We start from the raw sequence: 18,604 nt of genomic DNA on the forward strand, positions 1-18,604 counted from the left end.
GAGAGTAAAAAAGGTAGAGAGTGGGCGGAGTTAGAGAGTCAAGTGAGAGGAGGAGGAGAAGAGTCTGATGCAAAATAGAGAGAAGGAGAGAAAGAGGAGCAATGTCAAGGATCAGCCTGTGCGGTGGGAAGCTAGAACATCTGAAGTGTGAGCATCTTCAAGCCCAGTTATTCTGAAGAGTTAGCAGAGGAGAGAGAAAGAACAGAAAAGGAAAGAAGGGAAATCAAGTCAGAAAGTAATGTTCAATGCAATAGTTAAAGCCTGGGAGAAAAGCTGAAAGTTAAGGTTGTCAAGCCCTGGAGAATGCAGAGAGAATCAGAAGTAATCACTGTCTATCCATGTAATTCAAGGTCATCATTGACCTCAAGTAATGGAATTCAAGTTGTGTAACTGCTGCCAAGTTCAAGAGTCCCCACTCCCTCTCTGTGCCAATAAAAAGTTTAATTGTTTTACCACCTATTCTCCTTCCTGGAGTGCCTTCCCACCAATAATACATCTGCACTGAGGTACCACACTACGCACTGGAGCAAGGACTACTACCCTCATTTTTGTTTCCCTACCTGTATATGGACTGGCATCACGACAAACATCTTCCCCTTGCCCAACCCGCAGGTGTTAAGAACTGCCAGCTTTACCACTGTAGTGGCACCACGCCAGACAACATTTACACCTTGCCAGGAGGAGCAGTGGAGCCACCGTGACTACCATCTTATCTACCTGCTGCACACCCCTCCTATGTCTGGGTCCTTCCCACTCCTCAGAGACCTCTAACTATCGGCGACTAGTAAGCTTAACCAATGGGCCCCACAGCTTCTCCCTCTCTGCAGTGCTGGTCACCATGGTAGTGGTATCAAAGACCTGTGCCGGACAACAACAGAAGCGAGAGCGCACAGCGAGCAACGACTCGTATCAGCGTGAGTGGACTACCACCTCCTGTTTGGCATGGGGCGAGGGGTAACGGAACTGTAACAGCGGGATGTAATTATGGCACTGTGGTTTAGGTTACACAAGGCCTGGCAAGGGTTAATGGAATAGCATAAAGGGGTAAAAGGCTTAAGGCTGAAGTGTAAGCATACAATGTGCTCGAGGTTTAGTAATGGTGCAGCACGGAGGAGCGTAAAGTAAGGGAAGTGAAACCAGCAGTATGACGACCTCTGGGGAGCCGTCAGGCGCTCAGTCGTTACGGCCATCCATGATGTATGTAGTTATGAGAACGCCATGTGCCTTACTGCTGCCAGGAGGAACTAATGAGGAACTGATGTAACTGCAGATGAGAGACGCCGCATGATGAAAGTGTTATTACCTGTTTGGAAAGTGTAATGCCAGTTATTACGTAACGCTTGTATAACCGCCCGTCTGAGCACGACTGTATGATGCAACTGTTCAGTAAAGTTATATGAAGCCTGAAAGCGCGACAGGGCTATAGGTGCCTGCAGTACCTGTAAGACGAGGGGGCGCCATTTCACACTTCACCTCAGGGCACCTCCAGCAGTCTGAGCACTGACCACCATGACATGGGCAATGATTGGCGCAGCGCTGCACTGCTTGGCGGTATGCATACATCAGGGCGCGGTCCGCCAGTATGGCTCCATTACTGCGCTAGTTATGTCTCGCCCACTCTGTGTTCCGCACTCACCTTCTTCATGTCTTTCTTCAGACTCTCCAGTATCTGCTCCTTATTTTCTTCTACGAATTTATTCAACGCTTTCAGCTGCGAAATCCGGAACTGTAACGGCCGCGTCTTCCCTTCTCGAAAGCTGCGTCTCAGGCGGTTGATGGTCTCCTCGTACGCCATTGTGCAGCGGCTGGACAGGAGAGAAGATAGCAAGTGACAATCTGCAGGCGGACGTCCCAGCGAGCCCATTCTGCGCTCCACGCCATTATGCTATGGCCGACAGAATTTAATTATGTGACTCGATGACGGCACAGGGGTGACATTAACCTCTTCCCTCCCCGGGACATGAACTTACATCAGAAGCTGAGACCATGCCATCCGCTATGGGTGTGGCTGACTGACAGCCCGCCTCCCGCTAACAGCAGTCACCCACCACTCTGATACACGGAGTCTGCCCGTCACCGAACACCAGTGCTGTATGTTGTGTTAGTGTGTGACTGATCTCAGGACAAACCCAGGAATCCTGTACTTATGACACCCTTTAATGTCTCTTCTTCAGGCCGAAATGAAATGGATCCAAAGATATAGAAGAGAAAAAAACCTACTGAGCAAATTGATCAACCGTAGGGGCCGTCCCCGATGCCACCATCCTGGCCACTGTGGATGTGTAATCCTAATACTCCAACATCCCCCTTGAAGATGGACTGACCACCGGGCAGTAAAATGGCACCGCAATATGCCAACCTTATCATGGCAGAACCGGAGAGTGACTTCCTGGCCTCCAACAAACCATTGGCCTACGTCTGCTACATTGATGACATCGTAATCATCTGGACCAACACCGGACAAGAACTAATAAAGGTCCATGAGAGATTCAATGCAGCCCCCACCATAAGCCTGACATTAAGCTACTCCACTTTTTGGACACCAACATAAAATCTCAAACAACTCAATACAGACATCCCTGTACTACAAACTGATTGATCGTCCCAAATACCTCAGATGAGACAGATACCATCCCAGACACATCAAAAAGTGCATTGTCTACAGCCGGGCCGTCAGATACAACCAGATCTGCTCCAACCCACCAGATAGAGAGGAACATCTATACCATCTTAAAAGGACATTTATACCAGAGCTACCATCTCACCTCAATTGATGACCAAATCACCAGAGCCACCAGGAGACCAGAAATCACCAGAGCCACCAGGAGACCAGAAATCACCAGAGCCACCAGGAGACCCAGAAATCAGCTACTCCAACACACAGAGAAGGAAGGAAATGGCTCTGTCCCTCCACTAGTGACCTACAATCTACAGCTAACGGTCGTGTCCCTCCACTAGTGACCAACAATCTACAGCTAACGGTCGTGTCCCTCCACTAGTGACCAACAATCTACAGCTAACGGTCGTGTCCCTCCACTAGTGACCTACAATCCACAGCTAACGGTCGTGTCCCTCTAGTAGTGACCTACAATCCACAGCTAACGGTCGTGTCCCTCTAGTAGTGACCTACAATCCACAGCTAACGGTCGTGTCCCTCTAGTAGTGGCCTACAATCCACAGCTAATGGTCGTGTCCCTCTAGTAGTGGCCTACAATCCACAGCTAACGGTCGTGTCCCTCTAGTAGTGACCTACAATCCACAGCTAACGGTCGTGTCCCTCCACTAGTGACCTACAATCCACAGCTAACGGTCGTGTCCCTCCACTAGTGACCTACAATCCACAGCTAACGGTCGTGTCCCTCTAGTAGTGACCTACAATCCACAGCTAACGGTCGTGTCCCTCTAGTAGTGGCCTACAATCCACAGCTAATGGTCGTGTCCCTCTAGTAGTGGCCTACAATCCACAGCTAACGGTCGTGTCCCTCTAGTAGTGACCTACAATCCACAGCTAACGGTCGTGTCCCTCCACTAGTGACCTACAATCCACAGCTAACGGTCGTGTCCCTCCACTAGTGACCTACAATCCACAGCTAACGGTCGTGTCCCTCTAGTAGTGGCCTACAATCCACAGCTAACGGTCGTGTCCCTCTAGTAGTGGCCTACAATCCACAGCTAACGGCCGTGTCCCTCTAGTAGTGACCTACAATCCACAGCTAACGGTCGTGTCCCTCTATTAGTGACCTACAGTCTATAGCTAACGGTCGTGTCCCTCTATTAGTGACCTACAATCCACAGCTAACGGCCGTGTCCCTCTATTAGTGACCTATAATCCACAGCTAACGGTCGTGTCCCTCTAGTAGTGACCTACAATCCATAGCTAACGGTCGTGTCCCTCTAGTAGTGACCTACAATCCACAGCTAACGGTCGTGTCCCTCTAGTAGTGGCCTACAATCCACAGCTAACGGTCGTGTCCCTCTAGTAGTGGCCTACAATCCACAGCTAACGGTCGTGTCCCTCTAGTAGTGGCCTACAATCCACAGCTAACGGTCGTGTCCCTCTAGTAGTGACCTACAATCCACAGCTAACGGTCGTGTCCCTCTAGTAGTGACCTACAATCCACAGCTAACGGTCGTGTCCCTCTAGTAGTGACCTACAATCCACAGCTAACGGTCGTGTCCCTCTAGTAGTGACCTACAATCCACAGCTAACGGTCGTGTCCCTCTAGTAGTGACCTACAATCCACAGCTAACGGTCGTGTCCCTCTAGTAGTGACCTACAATCCACAGCTAACGGTCATGTGCCTCTAGTAGTGGCCTACAATCCACAGCTAACGGTCGTGTCCCTCTAGTAGTGGCCTACAATCCACAGCTAACGGTCGTGTCCCTCTAGTAGTGGCCTACAATCCACAGCTAACGGTCGTGTCCCTCTAGTAGTGACCTACAATCCACAGCTAACGGTCGTGTCCTTCTAGTAGTGACCTACAATCCACAGCTAACGGTCGTGTCCCTCTAGTAGTGACCTACAATCCACAGCTAACGGTCGTGTCCTTCTAGTAGTGACCTACAATCCACAGCTAACGGTCGTGTCCCTCTAGTAGTGACCTACAATCCACAGCTAACTGTCGTGTCCCTCTAGTAGTGACCTACAATCCACAGCTAACGGTCGTGTCCCTCTAGTAGTGACCTACAATCCACAGCTAACGGTCGTGTCCCTCTAGTAGTGACCTACAATCCACAGCTAACGGTCGTGTCCCTCTAGTAGTGACCTACAATCCACAGCTAACGGTCGTGTCCCTCTAGTAGTGACCTACAATCCACAGCTAACGGTCGTGTCCCTCTAGTAGTGACCTACAATCCACAGCTAACGGTCGTGTCCCTCTAGTAGTGACCTACAATCCACAGCTAACGGTCGTGTCCCTCTAGTAGTGACCTACAATCCACAGCTAACGGTCGTGTCCCTCTAGTAGTGACCTACAATCCACAGCTAACGGTCGTGTCCCTCTAGTAGTGACCTACAATCCACAGCTAACGGTCGTGTCCCTCTAGTAGTGACCTACAATCCACAGCTAACGGTCGTGTCCCTCTAGTAGTGACCTACAATCCACAGCTAACGGTCGTGTCCCTCTAGTAGTGACCTACAATCCACAGCTAACGGTCGTGTCCCTCTAGTAGTGCCCAACAATCCACAGCTAACGGTCGTGTCCCTCTAGTAGTGACCTACAATCCACAGCTAACGGTCGTGTCCCTCTAGTAGTGACCTACAATCCACAGCTAACGGTCGTGTCCCTCTAGTAGTGACCTACAATCCACAGCTAACGGTCGTGTCCCTCTAGTAGTGACCTACAATCCACAGCTAACGGTCGTGTCCCTCTAGTAGTGACCTACAATCCACAGCTAACGGTCGTGTCCCTCTAGTAGTGACCTACAATCCACAGCTAACGGTCGTGTCCCTCTAGTAGTGACCTACAATCCACAGCTAACGGTCGTGTCCCTCTAGTAGTGACCTACAATCCACAGCTAACGGTCGTGTCCCTCTAGTAGTGACCTACAATCCACAGCTAACGGTCGTGTCCCTCTAGTAGTGACCTACAATCCACAGCTAACGGTCGTGTCCCTCTAGTAGTGACCTACAATCCACAGCTAACGGTCGTGTCCCTCTAGTAGTGACCTACAATCCACAGCTAACGGTCGTGTCCCTCTAGTAGTGACCTACAATCCACAGCTAACGGTCGTGTCCCTCTAGTAGTGACCTACAATCCACAGCTAACGGTCGTGTCCCTCTAGTAGTGACCTACAATCCACAGCTAACGGTCGTGTCCCTCTAGTAGTGACCTACAATCCACAGCTAACGGTCGTGTCCCTCTAGTAGTGACCTACTATCCACAGCTAACGGTCGTGTCCCTCTAGTAGTGACCTATTATCCACAGCTAACGGTCGTGTCCCTCTAGTAGTGACCTACAATCTGATGGTAATGGTCCTGTACCTTTAGTAGAGACCTACAATTCCAGCTAACGGTCGTGTACCTCTAGTAGTATATAGGATTGCGTGTTCCTGACCTCGGTGTGTTGTTAGTATGTAGCATTGTGTGTTCCTCACCTGGATGTGTTGTTAGTATGTAGCATTGTGTGTTTCTCACCTGGATGTGTTGTTAGTATGTAGCATTGTGTGTTCCTCACCTGGATGTGTTGTTAGTATGTAGCATTGTGTGTTCCTCACCTGGATGTGTTGTTAGTATGTAGCATTGTGTGTTCCTCACCTGGATGTGTTGTTAGTATGTAGCATTGTGTGTTCCTCACCTGGATGTGTTGTTAGTATGTAGCATTGTGTGTTTCTCACCTGGATGTGTTGTTAGTATGTAGCACTGTGTGTTTCTCACCTGGATGTGTTGTTAGTATGTAGCACTGTGTGTTTCTCACCTGGATGTGTTGTTAGTATGTAGCATTGTGTGTTCCTCACCTGGATGTGTTGTTAGTATGTAGCATTGTGTGCCCCTCACCTGGATGTGTTGTTAGTATGTAGCATTGTGTGTTCCTCACCTGGATGTGTTGTTAGTATGTAGCATTGTGTGTTTCTCACCTGGATGTGTTGTTAGTATGTAGCACTGTGTGTTTCTCACCTGGATGTGTTGTTAGTATGTAGCACTGTGTGTTTCTCACCTGGATGTGTTGTTAGTATGTAGCATTGTGTGTTTCTCACCTCGGTGTGCTGTTAGTATGTAGCATTGTGTGTTCCTCACCTGGATGTGTTGCTAGTATGTAGCATTGTGTGTTTCTCACCTCGGTGTGCTGTTAGTATGTAGCTGTTAGGAAAAAACTCCCGTTAGTATGTCATCCGGCGTCCAAATTGACATGAGTACTCATCATTGTTTAAGTGATACCGATCGGCAGGGAGAATGTCATTGTGTACAGCTGCATTGAGTGTACAATTCATCTCCGACCGTTATTGCAGATAGGAGCCCTTTTTATAAACATCTCATATAAATAAAGTGACGTTGATTCTGAGCCAAACGTTACATACGTGTTTACATCATTCGGCCATTTGCCACATGATCGATCAAACTCTATTCGTAATACCTAACATTTTCCATCCTTCAGCGATTCTGATATTTCCTTCATACGTGTCTAAAACATCTAACATGTCATAATGATTCAGCAGAACTATTGAGGACTTTATTCCAACTTCTGTTCCATTGTTATCAGTCCTGTGACTCTCTCTGGCTGCCGGTTTATTACTTGGTACTTCTGACATTCTAGCAACTGAAATGATTTCTCTGAAACAGTAGAATCGAAAATAATATCACAAAAGCTGGGGGCCTGGCTAATTTCCCCCACAGTAGCACTGCGTGTTCCTCACCTGGATGTGTTGTTAGTATGTAGCACTGCGTGTTCCTCACCTGGATGTGTTGTTAGTATGTAGCACTGCGTGTTCCTCACCTGGATGTGTTGTTAATATGTAGCATTGTGTGTTCCTCACCTGGATGTGTTGTTAGTATGTAGCATTGTGTGTTCCTCACCTGGATGTGTTGTTAGTATGTAGCACTGTGTGCTCCTCACCTGGATGTGTTATTAGTATGTAGCACTGCGTGTTCCTCACCTGGATGTGTTGTTAGTATGTAGCACTGTGTGTTCCTCACCTGGATGTGTTAGTATGTAGCACTGCGTGTTCCTCACCTGGATGTGTTGTTAATATGTAGCATTGTGTGTTCCTCACCTGGATGTGTTGTTAGTATGTAGCATTGTGTGTTCCACACCTGGATGTGTTGTTAGTATGTAGCACTGTGTGTTCCTCACCTGGATGTGTTGTTAGTATGTAGCACTGCGTGTTCCTCACCTGGATGTGTTGTTAGTATGTAGCACTGCGTGTTCCTCACCTGGATGTGTTGTTAGTATGTAGCACTGCGTGTTCCTCACCTGGATGTGTTGTTAATATGTAGCATTGTGTGTTCCTCACCTGGATGTGTTGTTAGTATGTAGCATTGTGTGTTCCTCACCTGGATGTGTTGTTAGTATGTAGCACTGTGTGCTCCTCACCTGGATGTGTTATTAGTATGTAGCACTGCGTGTTCCTCACCTGGATGTGTTGTTAGTATGTAGCACTGTGTGTTCCTCACCTGGATGTGTTAGTATGTAGCACTGCGTGTTCCTCACCTGGATGTGTTGTTAATATGTAGCATTGTGTGTTCCTCACCTGGATGTGTTGTTAGTATGTAGCATTGTGTGTTCCACACCTGGATGTGTTGTTAGTATGTAGCACTGTGTGTTCCTCACCTGGATGTGTTGTTAGTATGTAGCATTGTGTGTTTCTCACCTGGATGTGTTGTTAGTATGTAGCACTGCGTGTTCCTCACCTGGATGTGTTGTTAGTATGTAGCACTGTGTGTTTCTCACCTCGGTGTGTTATTAGTATGTAGCACTGCGTGTTTTTCACCTGGATGTGTTGTTAGTATGTAGCATTGCGTGTTCCTCACCTGGATGTGTTGTTAGTATGTAGCACTGTGTGTTCCTCACCTGGATGTGTTGTTAGTATGTAGCACTGTGTGTTCCTCACCTGGATGTGTTGTTAGTATGTAGCACTGTGTGTTCCTCACCTGGATGTGTTGTTAGTATGTAGCACTGTGTGTTCCTCACCTGGATGTGTTGTTAGTATGTAGCACTGTGTGTTCCTCACCTGGATGTGTTGTTAGTATGTAGCGCTGCGTGTTTCTCACCTCGGTCTGTTAGTATGTAGCACTGTGTGTTTCTCACCTCGGTCTGTTAGTATGTAGCACTGTGTGTTTCTCACCTCGGTCTGTTGTTAGTATGTAGCACTGTGTGTTTCTCACCTGGATGTGTTGTTAGTATGTAGCACTGCGTGTTTCTCACCTCGGTGTGTTATTAGTATGTAGCATTGTGTGTTCCTCACCTGGATGTGTTGTTAGTATGTAGCACTGTGTGCTCCTCACCTGGATGTGTTGTTAGTATGTAGCATTGTGTGTTTCTCACCTGGATGTGTTGTTAGTATGTAGCACTGCGTGTTCCTCACCTGGATGTGTTGTTAGTATGTAGCATTGTGTGTTCCTCACCTGGATGTGTTGTTAGTATGTAGCACTGTGTGTTCCTCACCTGGATGTGTTGTTAGTATGTAGCACTGTGTGTTCCTCACCTGGATGTGTTGTTAGTGTGTAGCATTGTGTGTTCCTCACCTGGATGTGTTGTTAGTATGTAGCACTGTGTGTTTCTCACCTGGATGTGTTGTTAGTATGTAGCACTGTGTGTTCCTCACCTGGATGTGTTGTTAGTATGTAGCACTGCGTGTTCCTCACCTGGATGTGTTGTTAGTATGTAGCATTGTGTGTTCCTCACCTGGATGTGTTGTTAGTATGTAGCACTGTGTGTTTCTCACCTCGGTGTGTTGTTAGTGTGTAGCAATGTGTGTTTCTCACCTGGATGTGTTATTAGTATGTAGCACTGTGTGTTTCTCACCTGGATGTGTTGTTAGTATGTAGCACTGTGTGTTTCTCACCTGGATGTGTTGTTAGTATGTAGCACTGTGTGTTTCTCACCTGGATGTGTTGTTAGTATGTAGCACTGTGTGTTCCTCACCTGGATGTGTTGTTAGTATGTAGCACTGCGTGTTCCTCACCTGGATGTGTTGTTAGTGTGTAGCACTGTGTGTTTCTCACCTGGATGTGTTGTTAGTATGTAGCATTGTGTGTTTCTCACCTGGATGTGTTGTTAGTATGTAGCACTGTGTGTATCTCACCTCGGTCTGTTGTTAGTATGTAGCGCTGCGTGTTTCTCACCTCGGTGTGTTGTTAGTATGTAGCGCTGCGTGTTTCTCACCTCGGTGTGTTGTTAGTATGTAGCGCTGCGTGTTTCTCACCTCGGTCTGTTAGTATGTAGCACTGTGTGTTTCTCACCTGGATGTGTTGTTAGTATGTAGCACTGTGTGTTCCTCACCTGGATGTGTTAGTGTGTAGCACTGTGTGTTCCTCACCTGGATGTGTTGTTAGTGTGTAGCACTGTGTGTTCCTCACCTGGATGTGTTGTTAGTATGTAGCACTGCGTGTTTCTCACCTCAGTCTGTTAGTGTGTAGCGCTGCGTGTTTCTCACCTCGGTGTGTTGTTAGTATGTAGCGCTGCGTGTTTCTCACCTCGGTCTGTTAGTATGTAGCACTGTGTGTTTCTCACCTGGATGTGTTGTTAGTATGTAGCACTGTGTGTTCCTCACCTGGATGTGTTAGTGTGTAGCACTGTGTGTTCCTCACCTGGATGTGTTGTTAGTATGTAGCACTGTGTGTTCCTCACCTGGATGTGTTGTTAGTATGTAGCACTGTGTGTTCCTCACCTGGATGTGTTGTTAGTATGTAGCACTGCGTGTTTCTCACCTCAGTCTGTTAGTGTGTAGCGCTGCATGTTTCTCACCTCGGTGTGTTGTTAGTATGTAGCGCTGCGTGTTTCTCACCTCGGTGTGTTGTTAGTATGTAGCGCTGCGTGTTTCTCACCTCGGTCTGTTAGTATGTAGCACTGTGTGTTTCTCACCTGGATGTGTTGTTAGTATGTAGCACTGTGTGTTCCTCACCTGGATGTGTTAGTGTGTAGCACTGTGTGTTCCTCACCTGGATGTGTTGTTAGTATGTAGCACTGTGTGTTCCTCACCTGGATGTGTTGTTAGTATGTAGCACTGTGTGTTCCTCACCTGGATGTGTTGTTAGTATGTAGCACTGTGTGTTCCTCACCTGGATGTGTTGTTAGTGTGTAGCACTGTGTGCTCCTCACCTTGGTGTGTTGTTAGTATGTAGCACTGCATGTTTCTCACCTCAGTCTGTTAGTGTGTAGCGCTGCGTGTTTCTCACCTCGGTGTGTTGTTAGTATGTAGCACTGCGTGTTTCTCACCTCAGTCTGTTAGTGTGTAGCGCTGCGTGTTTCTCACCGCGGTGTGTTGTTAGTATGTAGCACTGCGTGTTTCTCACCTTGGTGTGTTGTTAGTATGTAGCACTGTGTGTTCCTCACCTGGATATGTTGTTAGTATGTAGCACTGTGTGTTCCTCACCTGGTTGTGTTGTTAGTATGTAGCACTGCGTGTTTCTCACCTCGGTCTGTTAGTGTGTAGCGCTGCGTGTTTCTCACCTCGGTGTGTTGTTAGTATGTAGCGCTGCGTGTTTCTCACCTCGGTCTGTTAGTATGTAGCACTGCGTGTTTCTCACCTCGGTCTGTTAGTGTGTAGCGCTGCGTGTTTCTCACCTCGGTGTGTTGTTAGTATGTAGCGCTGCGTGTTTCTCACCTCGGTCTGTTAGTATGTAGCACTGTGTGTTCCTCACCTCGGTCTGTTAGTATGTAGCACTGTGTGTTCCTCACCTGGATGTGTTGTTAGTATGTAGCGCTGCGTGTTTCTCACCTCGGTCTGTTAGTGTGTAGCGCTGCGTGTTTCTCACCTCGGTGTGTTGTTAGTATGTAGTACTGCGTGTTTCTCACCTCAGTCTGTTAGTATGTAGCACTGCGTGTTCCTCACCTCGGTGTGTTGTTAGTATGTAGCACTGTGTGTTTCTCACCTGGATGTGTTGTTAGTATGTAGCGCTGCGTGTTTCTCACCTCAGTCTGTTAGTATGTAGCACTGCGTGTTTCTCACCTCGGTGTGTTGTTAGTATGTAGCACTGCGTGTTTCTCACCTCAGTCTGTTAGTATGTAGCACTGCGTGTTCCTCACCTCGGTGTGGTGTTAGTATGTAGCGCTGCGTGTTTCTCACCTCGGTGTGTTGTTAGTATGTAGCGCTGCGTGTTCCTCACCTCGGTCTGTTAGTATGTAGCGCTGCGTGTTTCTCACCTCGGTCTGTTAGTATGTAGCGCTGCGTGTTTCTCACCTTGGTCTGTTAGTATGTAGCACTGCGTGTTTCTCACCTCGGTCTGTTAGTATGTAGCACTGCGTGTTCCTCACCTCGGTGTGTTGTTAGTATGTAGCACTGTGTGTTTCTCACCTGGATGTGTTGTTAGTATGTAGCGCTGCGTGTTTCTCACCGCGGTGTGTTGTTAGTATGTAGCACTGCGTGTTTCTCACCTTGGTCTGTTAGTATGTAGCACTGCGTGTTTCTCACCTCGGTCTGTTAGTATGTAGCACTGCGTGTTCCTCACCTCGGTGTGTTGTTAGTATGTAGCACTGTGTGTTTCTCACCTGGATGTGTTGTTAGTATGTAGCGCTGCGTGTTTCTCACCGCGGTGTGTTGTTAGTATGTAGCACTGCGTGTTTCTCACCTTGGTCTGTTAGTATGTAGCACTGCGTGTTTCTCACCTCAGTCTGTTGTTAGTATGTAGCACTGTGTGTTTCTCACCGCGGTGTGTTGTTAGTATGTAGCACTGCGTGTTTCTCACCTCAGTCTGTTAGTATGTAGCGCTGCGTGTTTCTCACCTCGCTGTGTTGTTAGTATGTAGCACTGCGTGTTTCTCACCTCAGTCTGTTAGTATGTAGCGCTGCGTGTTTCTCACCTCAGTCTGTTAGTATGTAGCGCTGCGTGTTTCTCACCTCAGTCTGTTAGTATGTAGCACTGCGTGTTTCTCACCTCAGTCTGTTAGTATGTAGCACTGCGTGTTTCTCACCTCAGTCTGTTAGTATGTAGCACTGCGTGTTTCTCACCTCAGTCTGTTAGTATGTAGCGCTGCGTGTTTCTCACCTGTCTGTTAGTATGTAGCACTGCGTGTTTCTCACCTCAGTCTGTTAGTATGTAGCACTGCGTGTTTCTCACCTCAGTCTGTTAGTATGTAGCACTGTGTGTTTCTCACCTTGGTGTGTTGTTAGTATGTAGCACTGCGTGTTTCTCACCGCGGTGTGTTGTTAGTATGTAGCGCTGCGTGTTTCTCACCTCGGTCTGTTAGTATGTAGCGCTGCGTGTTTCTCACCTCGGTGTGTTGTTAGTATGTAGCGCTGCGTGTTTCTCACCTCGGTGTGTTGTTAGTATGTAGCTCTGCGTGTTTCTCACCTCGGTCTGTTAGTATGTAGCGCTGCGTGTTTCTCACCTCGGTCTGTTAGTATGTAGCGCTGCGTGTTTCTCACCTCGGTCTGTTAGTGTGTAGCGCTGCGTGTTTCTCACCTTGGTGTGTTGTTAGTATGTAGCACTGTGTGTTTCTCACCTCGGTCTGTTAGTATGTAGCACTGCGTGTTTCTCACCTCGGTCTGTTAGTATGTAGCACTGCGTGTTTCTCACCTCGGTCTGTTGGTATGTAGCACTGCGTGTTTCTCACCTCAGTCTGTTAGTATGTAGCACTGCGTGTTTCTCACCTCGGTCTGTTAGTATGTAGCACTGCGTGTTTCTCACCTCGGTCTGTTAGTATGTAGCGCTGCGTGTTTCTCACCTCGGTCTGTTAGTATGTAGCACTGCGTGTTTCTCACCTCGGTCTGTTAGTATGTAGCACTGCGTGTTTCTCACCTCGGTCTGTTGGTATGTAGCACTGCGTGTTTCTCACCTCAGTCTGTTAGTATGTAGCACTGCGTGTTTCTCACCTCGGTCTGTTAGTATGTAGCACTGCGTGTTTCTCACCTCGGTCTGTTAGTGTGTAGCGCTGCGTGTTTCTCACCTCGGTGTGTTGTTAGTATGTAGCACTGCGTGTTTCTCACCTCAGTCTGTTAGTATGTAGCACTGCGTGTTCCTCACCTCGGTGTGTTGTTAGTATGTAGCACTGTGTGTTTCTCACCTGGATGTGTTGTTAGTATGTAGCGCTGCGTGTTTCTCACCTCAGTCTGTTAGTATGTAGCACTGCGTGTTTCTCACCTCGGTGTGTTGTTAGTATGTAGCACTGCGTGTTTCTCACCTCAGTCTGTTAGTATGTAGCACTGCGTGTTTCTCACCTCGGTCTGTTAGTATGTAGCGCTGCGTGTTTCTCACCTCGGTCTGTTAGTATGTAGCACTGCGTGTTTCTCACCTCGGTCTGTTAGTATGTAGCACTGCGTGTTTCTCACCTCGGTCTGTTGGTATGTAGCACTGCGTGTTTCTCACCTCAGTCTGTTAGTATGTAGCACTGCGTGTTTCTCACCTCGGTCTGTTAGTATGTAGCACTGCGTGTTTCTCACCTCGGTCTGTTAGTGTGTAGCGCTGCGTGTTTCTCACCTCGGTGTGTTGTTAGTATGTAGCACTGCGTGTTTCTCACCTCAGTCTGTTAGTATGTAGCACTGCGTGTTCCTCACCTCGGTGTGTTGTTAGTATGTAGCACTGTGTGTTTCTCACCTGGATGTGTTGTTAGTATGTAGCGCTGCGTGTTTCTCACCTCAGTCTGTTAGTATGTAGCACTGCGTGTTTCTCACCTCGGTGTGTTGTTAGTATGTAGCACTGCGTGTTTCTCACCTCAGTCTGTTAGTATGTAGCACTGCGTGTTCCTCACCTCGGTGTGTTGTTAGTATGTAGCACTGTGTGTTTCTCACCTGGATGTGTTGTTAGTATGTAGCGCTGCGTGTTTCTCACCTCAGTCTGTTAGTATGTAGCACTGCGTGTTTCTCACCTCGGTGTGTTGTTAGTATGTAGCACTGCGTGTTTCTCACCTCAGTCTGTTAGTATGTAGCACTGCGTGTTCCTCACCTCGGTGTGGTGTTAGTATGTAGCGCTGCGTGTTTCTCACCTCGGTGTGTTGTTAGTATGTAGCGCTGCGTGTTCCTCACCTCGGTCTGTTAGTATGTAGCGCTGCGTGTTTCTCACCTCGGTCTGTTAGTATGTAGCGCTGCGTGTTTCTCACCTTGGTCTGTTAGTATGTAGCACTGCGTGTTTCTCACCTCGGTCTGTTAGTATGTAGCACTGCGTGTTCCTCACCTCGGTGTGTTGTTAGTATGTAGCACTGTGTGTTTCTCACCTGGATGTGTTGTTAGTATGTAGCGCTGCGTGTTTCTCACCGCGGTGTGTTGTTAGTATGTAGCACTGCGTGTTTCTCACCTTGGTCTGTTAGTATGTAGCACTGCGTGTTTCTCACCTCAGTCTGTTGTTAGTATGTAGCACTGTGTGTTTCTCACCGCGGTGTGTTGTTAGTATGTAGCACTGCGTGTTTCTCACCTCAGTCTGTTAGTATGTAGTGCTGCGTGTTTCTCACCTCGCTGTGTTGTTAGTATGTAGCACTGCGTGTTTCTCACCTCAGTCTGTTAGTATGTAGCGCTGCGTGTTTCTCACCTCAGTCTGTTAGTATGTAGCGCTGCGTGTTTCTCACCTCAGTCTGTTAGTATGTAGCACTGCGTGTTTCTCACCTCAGTCTGTTAGTATGTAGCACTGCGTGTTTCTCACCTCAGTCTGTTAGTATGTAGCGCTGCGTGTTTCTCACCTCAGTCTGTTAGTATGTAGCAATGCGTGTTTCTCACCTCAGTCTGTTAGTATGTAGCACTGCGTGTTTCTCACCTTGGTGTGTTGTTAGTATGTAGCACTGCGTGTTTCTCACCGCGGTGTGTTGTTAGTATGTAGCGCTGCGTGTTTCTCACCTCGGTCTGTTAGTATGTAGCGCTGCGTGTTTCTCACCTCGGTGTGTTGTTAGTATGTAGCGCTGCGTGTTTCTCACCTCGGTGTGTTGTTAGTATGTAGCACTGCGTGTTTCTCACCTCGGTCTGTTAGTATGTAGCACTGCGTGTTTCTCACCTCGGTCTGTTAGTATGTAGCGCTGCGTGTTTCTCACCTCGGTCTGTTAGTGTGTAGCGCTGCGTGTTTCTCACCTTGGTGTGTTGTTAGTATGTAGCACTGTGTGTTTCTCACCTCGGTCTGTTAGTATGTAGCACTGCGTGTTTCTCACCTCGGTCTGTTAGTATGTAGCACTGCGTGTTTCTCACCTCGGTCTGTTGGTATGTAGCACTGCGTGTTTCTCACCTCAGTCTGTTAGTATGTAGCACTGCGTGTTTCTCACCTCGGTCTGTTAGTATGTAGCACTGCGTGTTTCTCACCTCGGTCTGTTAGTATGTAGCGCTGTGTGTTTCTCACCTCGGTCTGTTAGTATGTAGCGCTGCGTGTTTCTCACCTCGGTCTGTTAGTATGTAGCACTGTGTGTTTCTCACCTCGGTCTGTTAGTATGTAGCACTGCGTGTTTCTCACCTCGGTGTGTTAGTATGTAGCGCTGCGTGTTTCTCACCTTGGTGTGTTGTTAGTATGTAGCACTGCGTGTTTCTCACCTCGGTCTGTTAGTATGTAGCACTGCGTGTTTCTCTCCTCGGTCTGTTAGTGTGTAGCGCTGCGTGTTTCTCACCGCGGTGTGTTGTTAGTATGTAGCACTGCGTGTTTCTCACCTCGCTGTGTTAGTATGTAGCACTGCGTGTTTCTTACCTCGGTCTGTTAGTATGTAGCACTGCGTGTTTCTCACCTCGGTCTGTTAGTATGTAGCGCTGCGTGTTTCTCACCTCGGTCTGTTAGTATGTAGCGCTGCGTGTTTCTCTCCTCGGTCTGTTAGTGTGTAGCGCTGCGTGTTTCTCACCTCGGTGTGTTGTTAGTATGTAGCACTGCGTGTTTCTCACCTCAGTCTGTTAGTATGTAGCGCTGCGTGTTTCTCACCTCGGTCTGTTAGTATGTAGCACTGCGTGTTTCTCACCTCGGTCTGTTAGTGTGTAGCGCTGCGTGTTTCTCACCTCGGTGTGTTGTTAGTATGTAGCACTGCGTGTTTTTCACCTTGGTGTGTTGTTAGTATGTAGCACTGCGTGTTTCTCACCTCGGTCTGTTAGTATGTAGCACTGCGTGTTTCTCACCTCGGTCTGTTAGTATGTAGCGCTGCGTGTTTCTCACCTCGGTCTGTTAGTATGTAGCACTGCGTGTTTCTCACCTCGGTCTGTTAGTATGTAGCGCTGCGTGTTTCTCACCTCGGTCTGTTAGTATGTAGCACTGCGTGTTTCTCACCTCAGTCTGTTAGTATGTAGCGCTGCGTGTTTCTCACCTTGGTGTGTTGTTAGTATGTAGCGCTGCGTGTGTCTCACCTTGGTGTGTTGTTAGTATGTAGCGCTGCGTGTTTCTCACCTCGGTCTGTTAGTATGTAGCGCTGCGTGTTTCTCACCTCGGTGTGTTGTTAGTATGTAGCACTGCGTGTTTCTCACCTCAGTCTGTTAGTATGTAGCGCTGTGTGTTTCTCACCTCGGTCTGTTAGTATGTAGCGCTGCGTGTTTCTCACCTCGGTCTGTTAGTATGTAGCGCTGCGTGTTTCTCACCGCGGTGTGTTGTTAGTATGTAGCACTGCGTGTTTCTCACCTCGCTGTGTTAGTATGTAGCACTGCGTGTTTCTCACCTCGCTGTGTTGTTAGTATGTAGCACTGCGTGTTTCTCACCTCGGTCGGTTAGTATGTAGCACTGTGTGTTTCTCACCTCAGTCTGTTAGTATGTAGCGCTGCGTGTTTCTCACCTCGGTCTGTTAGTATGTAGCACTGCGTGTTTCTCACCTCGGTCTGTTAGTATGTAGCACTGCGTGTTTCTCACCTCGGTGTGTTGTTAGTATGTAGCACTGCGTGTTTCTCACCTGGATGTGTTGTTAGTATGTAGCACTGCGTGTTTCTCACCTGGATGTGTTGTTAGTATGTAGCGCTGCGTGTTTCTCACCTTGGTGTGTTAGTATGTAGCACTGCGTGTTTCTCACCTCGGTCTGTTAGTATGTAGCACTGCGTGTTTCTCACCTCGGTCTGTTAGTATGTAGCACTGTGTGTTCCTCACCTGGATGTGTTGTTAGTATGTAGCACTGTGTGTTCCTCACCTGGATGTGTTAGTGTGTAGCACTGTGTGTTCCTCACCTGGATGTGTTGTTAGTGTGTAGCATTGTGTGTTCCTCACCTGGATGTGTTGTTAGTATGTAGCACTGCGTGTTTCTCACCTCAGTCTGTTAGTGTGTAGCGCTGCATGTTTCTCACCTCGGTGTGTTGTTAGTATGTAGCGCTGCGTGTTTCTCACCTCGGTGTGTTGTTAGTATGTAGCGCTGCGTGTTTCTCACCTCAGTCTGTTAGTATGTAGTGCTGCGTGTTTCTCACCTCGGTCTGTTAGTATGTAGCGCTGCGTGTTTCTCACCTTGCTGTGTTGCTCTCCCTTCTCACAGTTGGGACCGGTTTGCCCAGAGGAAGTCAGAGAGGAGGAGGAGCGGGAGGAGGGGATCCAGCAGATCGTGTCATGGCTTGTCATGCTGCCAAGTGTTGTTCTCCTCTGATTACTCCCTCTTAGATTTCGGCGGCGCTCCCTCACAGTGAAAAACACTTGCGGCTAAATCTGCGCCCAGACGTGGCGGCCGATCGCTGATGGCCGTGTGACATTCCGTGCCCGCTGGGCGCGGCTTCAGCCGCAGGTGGTTTGTGCTGAGTTGGAAGCAAGCAGAATTAACACCGCCAGGTTGGTCCTCGGCCCTCTGTGGCGGCATTCATGACCCCTAGAAAAACACACCTGGAAAAACGGAAGAAGTTGTGTTTTTACTCAAAGTTGATTATTTTCATCTTCACATAAAATGCGTGCATTGTAGTAAACGAGCGAACGTGGCGAGGCGACGCTCAGCCGCCGGACCCCCACCCAATACTCGGTGCAGGCGCCCCGCTGCCGTGTAATGGCGCCCCACTGCTGCGGGCACACGGAGGCGGGTTTATCACCCATTTCTCTGCGTAATTCGCTCCTCGTTGACTATAAAACTGACGAGCTGCGAACATGGATTCTGCCCGCTTATTCT

At 48.2% G+C, this 18,604-nt stretch overlaps 1 protein-coding gene across 4 annotated transcripts in view; it reads right to left on the reverse strand.

Moving 5' to 3' along the window:
• ALDH3B1 (aldehyde dehydrogenase 3 family member B1) overlaps positions 1-18,096 on the reverse strand; it is a 33,633-nt gene extending 15,537 nt beyond the window's left edge. Inside the window, exons 1-2 of one of the 4 annotated variants that reach the window (XM_066588583.1) lie at positions 17,962-18,096; positions 1,637-1,805 (exon numbers count right to left, since the gene is read on the reverse strand). In XM_066588583.1, the coding sequence (XP_066444680.1) occupies positions 1,637-1,795 (159 nt within the window). In that variant the 5' untranslated portion in view covers positions 1,796-1,805; positions 17,962-18,096. Of the gene's footprint in view, positions 1-1,636; positions 1,806-1,970; positions 2,009-11,148; positions 11,169-11,764; positions 11,799-17,961 lie in introns of those variants that run through there. The other 3 variants (XM_066588584.1, XM_066588585.1, XM_066588582.1) reach the window with 3 other exon arrangements.
• Between the last annotated feature and the right edge of the window lie 508 nt (positions 18,097-18,604).

This window comes from Eleutherodactylus coqui, chromosome 1 (genome assembly GCF_035609145.1).
Source record: "Eleutherodactylus coqui strain aEleCoq1 chromosome 1, aEleCoq1.hap1, whole genome shotgun sequence".
Lineage (NCBI taxonomy): Eukaryota > Metazoa > Chordata > Amphibia > Anura > Eleutherodactylidae > Eleutherodactylus > Eleutherodactylus coqui.